Source organism: Taeniopygia guttata, chromosome 4, assembly GCF_048771995.1.
Source record: "Taeniopygia guttata chromosome 4, bTaeGut7.mat, whole genome shotgun sequence".
Taxonomy (NCBI): Eukaryota; Metazoa; Chordata; class Aves; order Passeriformes; family Estrildidae; genus Taeniopygia; species Taeniopygia guttata.
The window spans coordinates 6,707,552-6,720,027 of record NC_133028.1 but is presented as its reverse complement, the minus strand read 5'-3'; the positions used below and the strand labels follow the sequence as shown (position 1 = coordinate 6,720,027).

General features: G+C 37.6%; 1 protein-coding gene across 17 annotated transcripts in view; it reads left to right on the top strand.

The window, feature by feature from the left end:
• CTBP1 (C-terminal binding protein 1) overlaps positions 1 to 12,476 on the top strand; it is a 232,622-nt gene that overhangs the window by 195,607 nt on the left and 24,539 nt on the right. For all 17 annotated transcript variants that reach the window (XM_030270527.4, XM_072927913.1, XM_072927909.1 and 14 more), the window contains 2 exons: positions 450 to 604; positions 10,266 to 10,410. In XM_030270527.4, coding sequence (XP_030126387.1) covers positions 450 to 604; positions 10,266 to 10,410 — 300 coding nt within the window. The remainder of the gene's footprint in view (positions 1 to 449; positions 605 to 10,265; positions 10,411 to 12,476) is intronic.

Here is a 12,476-nt window from a genome sequence, read left to right as displayed (position 1 = left end):
CATCATTATATATGTAAATTGAATACTCAAATCCTCACTGAGTTGCTTATTATAGTCCATAAGCTCCACTCTTCTTGCAAGCCTCAGCAAGATATTTCTCACTCTTTTTCTAGAGCTCACAAAGGTGTGGAATCCAGTCAAAACCTAAAGGTTGAATAAGATTGCACAGACACTTATTAGTGCAGTGAGGATATGTCTTTAAAAAAACAAGAATACTATTCCCTCAGTGGTTTTATCCATCTTTCGAAATTCAGCCTTCTGAACCTCCATGGAATTTCTTTGTAAGGTCTTCTGTGCTTGGTTGACAGCTGAGAGTAAACTTGTTCCTGTTTTTTTAGTTTCAGTCCTTGAAATCTTTTTCTGCCATCAGAATAAACAAGACAAGCTATAACCTATTTGTAATCCTATTTGCATGGCCTGAATAACAAGATTTTTCTGTTCCTTTGCAGGCATTCGACCTCCAATCATGAATGGGCCCATGCACCCGCGCCCCTTGGTAGCATTGCTGGATGGCAGGGACTGTACAGTAGAAATGCCTATTCTGAAGGATGTAGCCACAGTGGCATTTTGTGATGCTCAGTCTACACAAGAAATTCATGAAAAGGTAATGTTTAAGAGGGACAACTGAGGTGTTTTAGCAAAAGGAGGTATTTTACTGATTTGGGACAATGTTGTGTCAGCTGTGACGTGTTACTGCAATGTCTGTGATGAGCTGTGCTTTAGTGTGTCCTTGGTTGGATGTTGTCCCTCTGCTTCCCTACTGAATTAGATTCATGGAGAGAGTTACTTCTGGGGAAAACACTACTACATGATATCTTGAAATGCTCCTTGGAAACATTTCTGTTGCTCAGCCTTTGTCTGGAACTTCAGATCTCAAGTATTGGATTGTCTGTGTGGGTAACTTCGTGATTTCTTTGTTTAGCCAAGGAATTGTGCAGGTTGGGTTAGGCAGCCTTGTGCACTGAGAAATGTCACTGGAGAAGAGTTTCAAAACAAATTCTAACCCAAAATTTGCATGGAAAATGTGGTCAGTGTCAACTAACTTGAAAACACATGCAAGGAATTGAAAATTTCTCGGTCTTCATTCGTAGTGGATCTGCAGAGATAGTGTTTGTTGAGTTTTTTAATAAAATAAAACTTAACTTATAAGGTTCAAAGAAAATGTATGGGTTTTTTTAATTTAGATGAAACCCAAGCTTTTTTCCTCAATTCTTTTTTATTTTATTGTATATCAATAATTTAAATGTAATTGCCTTTTTTCTGTTTATTAGTTTTTAATCATGTTGAGAAGTTGCTTTCATTTTACTGTTTTCCTATCTCACACCACTGTTAGGAGTTAATACATGGATTCCATTTACAAGGACTACGTGACACGTGAAGAATAAGTAATATAAATGCTGTTCTACTTCTATCAGTAGGTAAGAGCAGTCTGCTCTTCAACTGAACACTATACTATAGCATTGGCTACTCCACCACCTGTATAGTTTTATAATTTACTTACTAAAATCAATATAATTTACTTCTGGTGCATCAAGACTGGGGAATTCCCATGTGCCATGAATGCCTTGAAAAAACAAAACAAACAATGTTTTTTTTCTGTTAGCAGTGGTGTGTAATAAATGAACTTTTCAGATCTTGAGATTGAGTGTGTGTCTCTCAAATTGCAGGTTTGGAAAAGTATTTGAATAACTGATGAGTGGCATGAGTAATCTGTTGCTGATCTTCACAACACTGCTGTATGGAGGGGATTATACTAAAGCTTCCATCCTTTGCTTTTTATTATACAGAAATAATTAATTCTCAATGATCTCGGTAATACAGCAGGAAAATATAATTTACTACCTTTCACTACAGTGCCATAATTCAGATCTTCACTTGTCTAAAGGATGAGACAGTCCTAAAACATTTGGGTATGCAAGGTAATAAATTTCTACGACAAAAGTCACAAACTAGAATTCATACTGTTGTATTCCTTTAACATAGGTTGAGAGATCAGTTTTATGAAGTGTTAAGCACTGTTCACTTCTGTGTGAAAAGTGTTCACTGTTCATCTGCAGTGGAAAATGACTACTTTTCATCTATCTTTAGAGGAATATTTGCAGTTTAGTACTGTTTGCATAATACATTATTTGGGAATGGTGCTTTGTTAAATACAAAATTGTTTTCACAAAAGGTTTTATAATTAAGAATTGCATATTTAAAGCAGGATGAAAAATGTTTACGTATTTCTGAATGCACATTTGTGGCCATGCTAAGTGATGAAATACAAATTTTGGTAATAGATAGTAAGACGAGCTACTGAATTCATAGGTTAGCAGATACAGATACATTTAATGTGAAGGTGAAGGGAGCAAGCCAGAGGCTGGGAAGGTTAGGATGGGGTTAGAAGGATGATTGACATTGTTTGATACTCTTAGGTGGGTGACTGTAATGGGGCAGGGGTAAGACCTGAACCAAGAATCAGATGGGGAGGATGAGCAGAAGGATGTCTAGGAAAGTAGGAACCTGTATTAACTCAGCTTGCACATTTGTGGAGCCTTGATCACAGGGGTGTGAGGAATCAAAGTTTGAGAAATTAACATTTTGGCACCCACAGAAGGGCTTTCTGCTGGTCATGAGAGTTTCAGGGACAAGACCATGCTTTAAAATACTGTGTTTTAGTTTCTCAAGGGAATAGCGTGGAAATGGGAATTTATTGTAGCTTGTGAGACAGCAAAGTACAAGCTAGGTAGTTTTTCACAGAGGAGCAAGCAGGCTGAGAGATTTTAACACAAAAAGGTAAAAGAGAAGTGAGGATTTGAATGCCATTTGTGTGCAGGGTCAAAAGCAGGATTTTAGTAAATACCTTTCTGTGTCTGCTTGCTGAAGAAAATTTTCTCCAGGTGGTTAACTGAGCTGCAGTTTGTAGCAATATCTTCTGCCAGGAGTTCATTTTTAAATCACTTCTTATGGCTGAGGAGATTAAATTGTTGAAAATAAGTAACAAGTTGTAAAGTTGAGGTAAGTAATAACATGTAGTAGAACTGTGCTTCATCTCGTGTCAAAGCATTTGTTCCTGTTTCACTCCTTTGCAAAGTAACGTGGATGGTGAAGGTGCATTTCCCTCTTTCTGAAAAATCAGGCTGCCAGTGCTTAAATGAATACTGACATTTACTGAGAGTGACCCAATGTTTGGAAATAACTTTGTAGTTAGGGTCATTTGTTACGCTTCTTCAGAAATTTACTCGTGTAAGGTGTGACGGGATTTTGGTTTGTCTCCTTGTTTCCCATTCTCCCTAGAAAAAGCAGTTTTGTTTCTTTTTGAGCCTGTCTGCAAGGCTGCAATAGATGTTTTTATCTCTTAACCCCTAAGTTCTGTTTTATTGTAGATGTTGCATGTAGCTGTGTGAAGTTGAGCATTGCATTTGCCAAACTTATCATGGCATAACTGGGAGTTTTGTTCATTGCATCCTATCCGAAAACTTCTGTAAAAATATTTTAAGATTTCAGTGTTCAAATGTCTTACTGGAGATTGCATTACTGTCTATAAAAGTTACTTGCTGTGGTTAAATTGGCTTTTATTTTACAATTAATGATATATAAATAAGTTTCCTCAGTAACTATCTAAGACTGCTTCCCAGTGTACACAGTGTTTTGATTTGTTCTGCCAAAAATACAGTTGTTCATCCGAAAAAATGATTTAAAAACACTTAGCTTGCTTCCATCCTCTTTCCAGGTCAACTTTCTTTTTTCACTATCTCATGCTCTATTGTCTGTTTTCCTCTTTTCCCAATCCCTCTTCATTTCAGTGCCATTCACAGTTTGCTGCTTTTCCTGGCTCCTTGGCAGCCTACCCAGCACTCTGATTCCTGCAATATTGCTGCTCTTTTCCACTTCTGTACCTTTAAAGGCATAACAGACTCAAGCACACCCTTCAGGTCTTTGTGTTGCCCAAGAGGTTTTCGAGTTCATGTTCTTTGGTTTTTGGGCTTCCTGACCTTTGCTGTGTGTTCTGTAACATGGAAGTGCTGTGTAGATCGAGATGGATAAATGTAAACAATGTGCAAGAGCTGGTAATAGGCATCTCAACCAAGGAGGGAGAAAATAGGGATTCTTGCAAAGCCAGATGAAAAGACAGGAAGCACAACTGATTAGGAATAGCCTTTAAAACAAAATGTAAAGGCTGGAAAGAAGTCAAGAGTTTGAGGCTGAGTATGTTTTTTCATTCTCTTTTTTCTGTAATTATGTACTTTGCTACATCTTGTTGCAAATCAGGTAGAAGAAAAAAGTAATTGACTGTGGTTGTCTGGGTTTACAGCTTCAAGCTTTTACCCAGTTGACCAGAACAATGATGAAAGCAATGAGTAGTCCTTGGATGGAGGTGGAAACAGAGTCTTTTGGGTAAACCTGTGTCCCAGCCTTAGCAGAGATTGGGGTAGAATGTGTGAGATCCTTTGACTCTATTTTCTGAGCCCAACATGAAACAATTTTCTAAAAGATACTGCATTTCCTTATTTGTAGTTTTAGGTTAAAAAAAATGTAAACCTGAACTTCCTGTTCAACAAAACTTGAAATTTTTCAGTCACGCTTTTACACAGGAGCTAAATGTACAAGCAATTCTAGCAATGGCAGTTTTATCAAAGACCATTTCAAAGAGGAGCTGAAAAGTGACAAATGTTTTGAGACTGATACAAACAAGTTCAGGATGGTGCTGTTGTTCAGCTCTTTGGTTTTGCCCCTGTTACAGCAGTGGTTAAGTGAGATAATTTTTTAAGCTTCCAATTCTTTGTTTAGTAGTAAAGCTTGTGTTTACACCATCAGTGCTGTTTATATTCATGATGCAGTTGAAGCATTTTAGTTTTCCATCAGATTTAAATTCTCAAAGAACACAGATTGAAAGGAAGCAGCTTTGTTCTAAACAATAACCTCTGTTTGGGAGTAAGTTGTCGGAGCTGATCCAAAACCTTGTAAATGTCCTGAAACTGAATGAGCTTTGGATCAGACTCCTTCTGAAAGAAAGACTTGGGGAAAAAACTGTGTTGAGCTGTCACTAGTGACTTCCATAACTCCATAATATCCCTTGGTAGAGATGTTCTGTCCATTCTGGTGTCTGATAGACTTGACCTGAATTCAGCCTTATGAATAGACAAAATTCAGCCCTATTAACAGACATACTAACACACAGAATTCCTGTTAAAGATTTTTCATTGAAGCCTTTTACTCAATAAAAACATTTTCAGAGTCTATATTCTCAAATTGACTTCTGTCATTAAAGCTGCATGTCATGGTCAGTAAATCCTAGCTTGGAAAGACTGGCTTCAATTTAGTATTTAAAAGGAAGTTGTGTGTGGACTATACAGGTTATTTGTGCAGTTGTGTGCATGTATTTGTATGTATATGTTTTTAATGTTAATTTAATGTTAATTTCTAGAAGACTAGAAATATACTATCATATATATTATATGCCACATGTGTATATATGTAGTTTATATAGTGTATGGATATATAGGCTTTTAGAAAGTATGTTTTCAGGAGCCTGCAAGTAAGTTTTGTTTATGTTTGTGTAAAATATTTATACTTTTATTTATGGACAGTATAAACTCAAGTATTAATGTTTAGGGTTCTCACTAGAGAGTATCCTGGCTGAGTAAAGTTTATATGAAATAAGTGGGTTACTGACAGCACATGGATCATAGGAACCTAAGAGGGAGCTGAGAGCTTGTAAAGAGAAGCAAGAACTTGTAAAAAGCAACACGATATAACAGAGCTTTGGAGAGCCACTAAATACCACTTGAGCACTCTGGCTTTTCCTTTTAGCTTTAATGGTGCTGGTTTCACATGATCCTTTGCAGTGTTGTAGGGAGGCTTTGAGAGCAGCTCTGAGTCTCTGCAACCTTCCCCATGTGACAGACTATTGGTTACAAATTCAACCTGCAGCTGCTTTTTGCAAGTTAAATGAGGCAAGGCCTACGCCGTTTTGGTGAAGTACATTTGTTCCACCCAAATGTGCAAAATATTTCAAGTCTGTTGGTGATACTGAAACATTTTTTTAGAGATGACACGTGAAATTTCAAGCCCAAGAAATGCAACACGTTGTAGTTTCTAGAACTGGATTAAATACAGTACATTCTAGTGATGATTTTTGTCTTTAAGATGGAAACTTTGTCATATTCAGCTTGTAATTTTTTTTTTTTGTCTCTGCATTGAAGTAGTTTGGCATTTCTTGTAATGTGTTATGTTTCTATGCTCTGGATTTGATCCATGAGTGTCTGGGACCAGCCTCTCATAGTCAAATCTAGAAGTGTCTGGAGATGCTCCAAGAAGAGAAGGCCTTGCTGTTTAGCTCTTAGCATGTTATGATACATGTTTTTGTAAAAGTAAGCAAGATGCTCAGAGTTCTCCCCCAGATAATGAGATGTGTGTGTCACAGTGGTGACTGTGTGATGTTTGGCATGATGGCTAAAATAGTGTGGTACTGAAAGAAGGGAAAAAATATAGATGGGAAAACATTTAGAAGGATTTCAATCTTCTAAATAGGTAATCAGTACTCAGGATTTGTTAAATAGATATAGAAATGTCTCCTAGTACTGTCATCTGTTCCCTAAGAGCCTTGGTGACCTGGCATGTTGTGAAAGCAGAGCAGTCATTTTGAGGTTGAAGAACAGCAGAAAGACCTGTCCAAGCTGCAGTGATGGGAAAAGCTGTCAGCTCGTGGAATAGGGAATGACAAAGACTTTCAACAGTGAGCTCCAGCTGCAGCTGGCATAGAAATCAGGCAGGTGAGCTCCATAATAATTTGGTGACAGAAGGAACCCAACTCATGTCCCATGTTTCAGCTTTTGCCTCGAATCCTCTCTTCCCAGAGGGCACAGTTGCAGTGTGATGGGAGCAGGAATGGGGAACACAGCTGACTCTGCTCATTTTCTGTCAGGTTTTTCCATTGCCTTTCCTTGCAAGAAACCATCAAAGAGCATGGTCTGACTGCCACATACTCAGGCTGGTCTAGAATTTCTGCCTTGCCTGCTATCTCACTCTCAAGTTTGATCTCCTTGTAATAAAGTTGTTCTTGAATTTGTTAAAAATAAGGTTCATTATGGAAAATTATTGTAAAAGTCACATATTCTCCCTGATTTTCTCAATGCATCCATCTCTTCTGTTAAATCATCAGTGAATTACTCCTATGCACAGTTATTTTTTTTCTAAAGATAATTTCATTTTCTGGAATTGTTGATATTTTTGCTTGATGCTAGTTGCATGTGTGGTATTTTACTCATTATCAAACTTCCTTGTGTGCATTTAATATATGTAATGACTGAGAATATAAATCATGCAAATAATTCCAAAATACAGAAACTTTTCACTGTTTTTTAAAATCTAATGGCATTATTAACATTCTCCAGTGCTGAATGTTTTTAACTTTATATTTTCTGCTATTATTTTATGCCTTTTTGGCATATTTCAATCACATGTCCAGTAGCAAAAAGCAGTAACATAATTAAATTATCAAATAAATGTGATAAAATACACTTGCAGGGTATTACATTTTTAGCAGTGGATTTCCTTGCTAACTAGCCCATAATCCTAGGAGAGGCTCAGTTACTAAAAAGGAATTCTAAAAGATTTGTCACTTGCATTTGCTTATTCCATATCCCATGTGATGTGTAAATAACTGCCTGTGGAAATGGCTAGTGTCAGCATTAAGCTATAGCTAGGAAATATTTTCCCTTTTATTGAACACATTCCCAAGCTTTCCAGTACTTTTCTGTCTCCTCCTAGTGCCAAGCCATAACCTAAATGGGCCCAAAAAATGTGCCATAATGGGTGCACACCAGTGCTCTTAGAGTCCAAATGCCAGTCTTGACTGGCTGAGGTGATAAAATATGCATGATTATGAAATGAAAATCTGCTTCCCAAAGTGAATCACTCTGATATTAAAACACAAATGTCTGAGCCAGTTCAGCTGTGCTTTAACCCTGCTGGATGAAGTCCTTAAAGCAGTGGCAGCTCTGTACCCCCAAAACACACCCACCATGGGCCTTTTCCAGTCGGGGAGAGGAGGCTCACAGAGCCTTAGGGGTGTGTCCTTGCAACTTCTAAGCTTCTTCAATTTTTGCTTATCTGATAGCTACACAGATGATATTTCTCCTGCAGCACAGGCATCCGGAACAACCCTTGGGAGGGGTGGGGGGAAAATAAATACAACACAGAATAGGGGAGATGGCTTTTTGGAGACAGCCAGGATATCATAACTTGACCTTGAGGCTTGAAGCAACTGAATTTGAAGAAATTTCCACATAACTGAGGCTGGGAGATCCTTGAACAATTTTATTTCAGCCTCTGGTGGGAGCAGAAATAACCTAAGGGCATTTTAGGTGTACTTTCAGATCCTAAGAGGGACTGTTTCTTGTGTAGGATACCTCAGGCTTGGTCCATGCCAGCTGTAATGTCACTGGAGAAATAAACCCAAAAACTGTGTTGTGTTTTTATTAGCCCTATGTAACAGCTCAAGGTAACACATTCTGGTGAGTGCAGTTTTTCTGATTGGGAGCTGCTGCTTGTAATCCTCAAAGGACTTGTGTGCACCATTAAAATCAATGAGTTTTCTGTGTGTGTGTGTAATCATTTTATAAGATCTGAGCCTACAGCTGGTCTTTGAATTATGTTGTAGCTGCGTTCTTGAAGGATGTGTAATTTGTAAATTTTTTTTTTTGCAGTTCTTACTAGTAAATGCAAATTCTGCTCAAAGGAATCTGGTCTTTATCTGAGTTAGAACTGAAGTTCTCAGTCCAGAAACACATGTTGAAATAGCATAAATAATGTTGTGAAGTATTCAGTAATAAGTGTTTTTCTTTCCTTTTTTATGGAGTTTGATTTTATTTTAATTTTTTTCTTTATGCATTTTTAAACACTGTTGCAGATCCTGGATTCCAGCAATTGTAATGTTCTGTGTGCAAGACTCTGCTGTAATAGTTTTTTAAAAATTATGTATGTTGATTATTTTTACTGACCTTGCATTACACTAGGAAATGCTCATATGAGCAGAAATAATTCAGATGACAGAATCAGTACACCATACCCAAAAGTCTCAATAAGAAATTTAGAGCCTCTGCAGCACTTCTATGTGAAGTGTGTCATAGGAATCTCTTGAAATCATTACAGCTGGCTTAGCTACCGAAATGGTTTGTGTATGTTTTGTGTCTTGTAGACCAATTAGGATATTAGCTAATGCATTGAAGGTACAAGCACAGGGAAGTGTTTTGAAGAAGTAAAATCGTGCATTTTGTAGATAAAGAGGAAAATACTCTGCTGTCTGAAAAATAAATTCCTATCAGCTGTGTGGGGTGCAGTGTCACTGTTTGGTAGCAGAAGTCAAAACTGCTGGGCATGTCTGGCTTCCTTCTCCACACCTCTTCTCCCTCTCCTTCCTCCACACCCCTTCTTAAGTGCTCTTGTGTAGGTTGGATGCATTTATTTCATTATTTAATTTGTTAGGGGCTTCTGACTATCTTTTATTTCAGCTTTTTTGGTGCTCTCACAAGTTTTGGGGTTTTCCTGCAGCATTTTTGCTTTCATGCAATTTCTTATTTCTCAGAGGCTTTGGATTTTACTGGATAATGTCAAGTTTGGCATCTTAGCTAATACCAATTTCTGTGACATCCAGTTTCCATCAGTGAGAGCTTATTTGCAGTGCCAGTAAACTGAGGGGCAAACACTTTTGTTCTTATGTGTGACGTGACCAGTTTCAGTCTCTGTTGTCGAAGGGGTGTGTCATCACTGAATGTTTTCTGTTCAGGTATCCAGTGGTTTAATAGGGCAGTGAATGCCTGTACCACTGTGTGGTGAAGAGATGCTGCTCTGCTGCTCTATTCAAAGCTGAATATCAGCTGCCTAAGCATAAAATACTCACTGTTTGTGGGGAGTGTTTGCTCCTGTGCTGTGCTGCTTCTGTGTGTGAAGTTGCAGTCCAGTGGCACTTGTACCTAGGGTCAGTATTGCAGAGCATTTCCTGGGGAATGAGGAGAGCTTTCCCTCTTATTAAGAATACAAGTACAGATCACGTAGTTCTTTTGAAGCTGCTTCTCCATCATGCTAGAATGGAGACTTCAGATGAAAAAGACTTACCAAGAGGCTGGGAGATATTTGGAAAAATAACCTTTAAAAAAAACCCCCTGAATCTCTATTTAATGCTTTTACTGTCTTTTATACTTGAGAATATGAATGAGTTTAAGCTGAAATTCTGTGAAAGCAAAAAAAACCAACTGTTTTTTCTTCTATTTTGTTTATAGGTACTAAATGAAGCAGTGGGTGCACTGATGTATCACACTATAACTTTAACTCGAGAAGACCTGGAGAAATTTAAAGCACTTCGAATAATTGTCCGAATTGGCAGTGGTTTTGATAATATTGACATCAAATCTGCTGGAGATTTAGGTATGGCTATTACAGACTTTATTTTGCATCTTATACTTGCCTCCAGAAATCTGATAGTATCTAAATCTTTGTATTAATGTTTTCTGTGTATTTTTATACTAGCATCGTATGTAAGCTGTATAATTTTCCCATCAGAGTATAAAACTCATTATGGAGATACTAGCATTAGTTAATTAAGTGATAATATTAACAGCTTTGTGGCAGGATGACAATCTGCCTGCTCAATATAAACCCAAGGAGTAAGGCCATAATTTTTCATCTCTTTCTTTTTTACCCCAATTGTATATTTTAACTACTACTGCTGTAATCTAATTACAAAATATAATTCCATTACTGGGCATACTACTTCTGTTTGAATAAAAAGTTAGATCATTATCAACTGTCTGAGACTTATTTATGCTGCATGAGATTTAGTACAAAACCAGTCCATAAAATAGAAATAATGATTTTAGAGGAGAATCAGTTGTTGCTTCTTCAGGATAAATTCAGCTACTGGAAATATGAAGAGATGGTGCTTGATGTTTGACTGTAAGAAAAGGAACCATCTGATCTGTACTTTTCTTACTTTAGGTTAAACTATCTCCTACCTGTAATCTAAAAGTCAGCCTACCACCTGGAGTAAAGATTTTCTTTGTTTCTTTTCCACAATTGTGGAGACCAAATATGTTTCCCATTATGCTCTGGGGAGATCTTGGAAACATTTATTTCAGTGTGGCAGTGCTTAGTTTTAGCAATAGCCCCACTGATGTAGTGTGTTCTGTTTATCAGCTAATAATAAAAAAATACTCACCTGTTGTAATGGTGGCAGAGCCTTAACCACTCCTTGCTAAGTTTTATAAAGATCAGGTCAGGGCTGAAAGTGTGCAAGGCTGTTCCCCTGCTTTAAGTGGTGCCACAGTCAGACTCGTGAGCCTCAGAAAACCTGTGTGTGTGGAGAGATTTGCCTAGGGTAAAATCCTAGATCAAAAGCCAAAATGTAGGTGCAGATCAAAGGCTCAGGCCAGTCAGGATCCCAGTTTGTGGAGAAAATCCCTGATAAGAGGAAGATCTTTGAAGGTTTGCTGGCTGTCTCTTCTGCAGGTCTCTATGCTGGGTTGTAACCCAAGTTACAAACTAAGTGCAGCCACGTAATTCTTCCAGGTAGAGTACACAGCAGATTTGGGAAATTCTTGTTCATATGAAATGTTAAATGGCCACCTTCCTCATCATTCAATTCCTGTCTTGTGATTAGACTGAGTTATAAAGTTGAAGGTCTAACCTGTTTGTGTATCCCTTAATGTACAAAATATTGTCCACTCTGTCAAAAGCCAGTAAATGGTGGAAAGATTACAGTAAAATCTCTGATTTTAATATTAAGTTTGGGTAAAATGGCTGGAATGAAATATTACTTTGATGAAGAGTCTTCCCTTTGTTGAGCTGGTGTACGTAATACAATTCTTAAGGAAGTAATGTGAGAGTGATCTTCTCTTTGTGAAAGGCTTTAATTTGCTTTTGAAATGTAGATTTAGACCAGAGTCCAATGTATTCCTGTACTTCCATACTAACTTCTTGAGTTATTTTTCATAGAGCTGGCAGCTTTTCCTATTAAGCATTTTTTTATATTAGCACTTCTATTCTTCCTACAAAGCATGAAAATATGTGTTTCTTGGATAAAACATGCTTTTTCTCCACTTCATTATTAGTTGACTAGAAAATACTTAGAAGTTATGGGTGTAGCTGGATGCAAGTGAAGTGGGAACCCAGGTAATGCCTGTTTTCAGCATTGAACCTGTGCACAAAATCACTGAAAGCAGTGGGAAAAGGGAAGTGAGCATTGTTCAGTGGATATGAGATGAGAGTGTGCTGTCTTTTCCCATGTGAAATGTCTCTTCATTTCCTTGCCTCTCTCTTGCTGCTTTTTGTGGTTTCCTATGTCTCTGCCTTTCAAAAATGAGCTGCTTTTAGAGTTGAAGAAAAATTGGGAAAAATAAATTCCTTCCGTTCAGAAGAGAATTTATCTGACTTTTGTTCCCTCTGTTTCCTAAGGAAACCTATTAGGGAAGAAGGTATATTACTCCTCTTCCTAA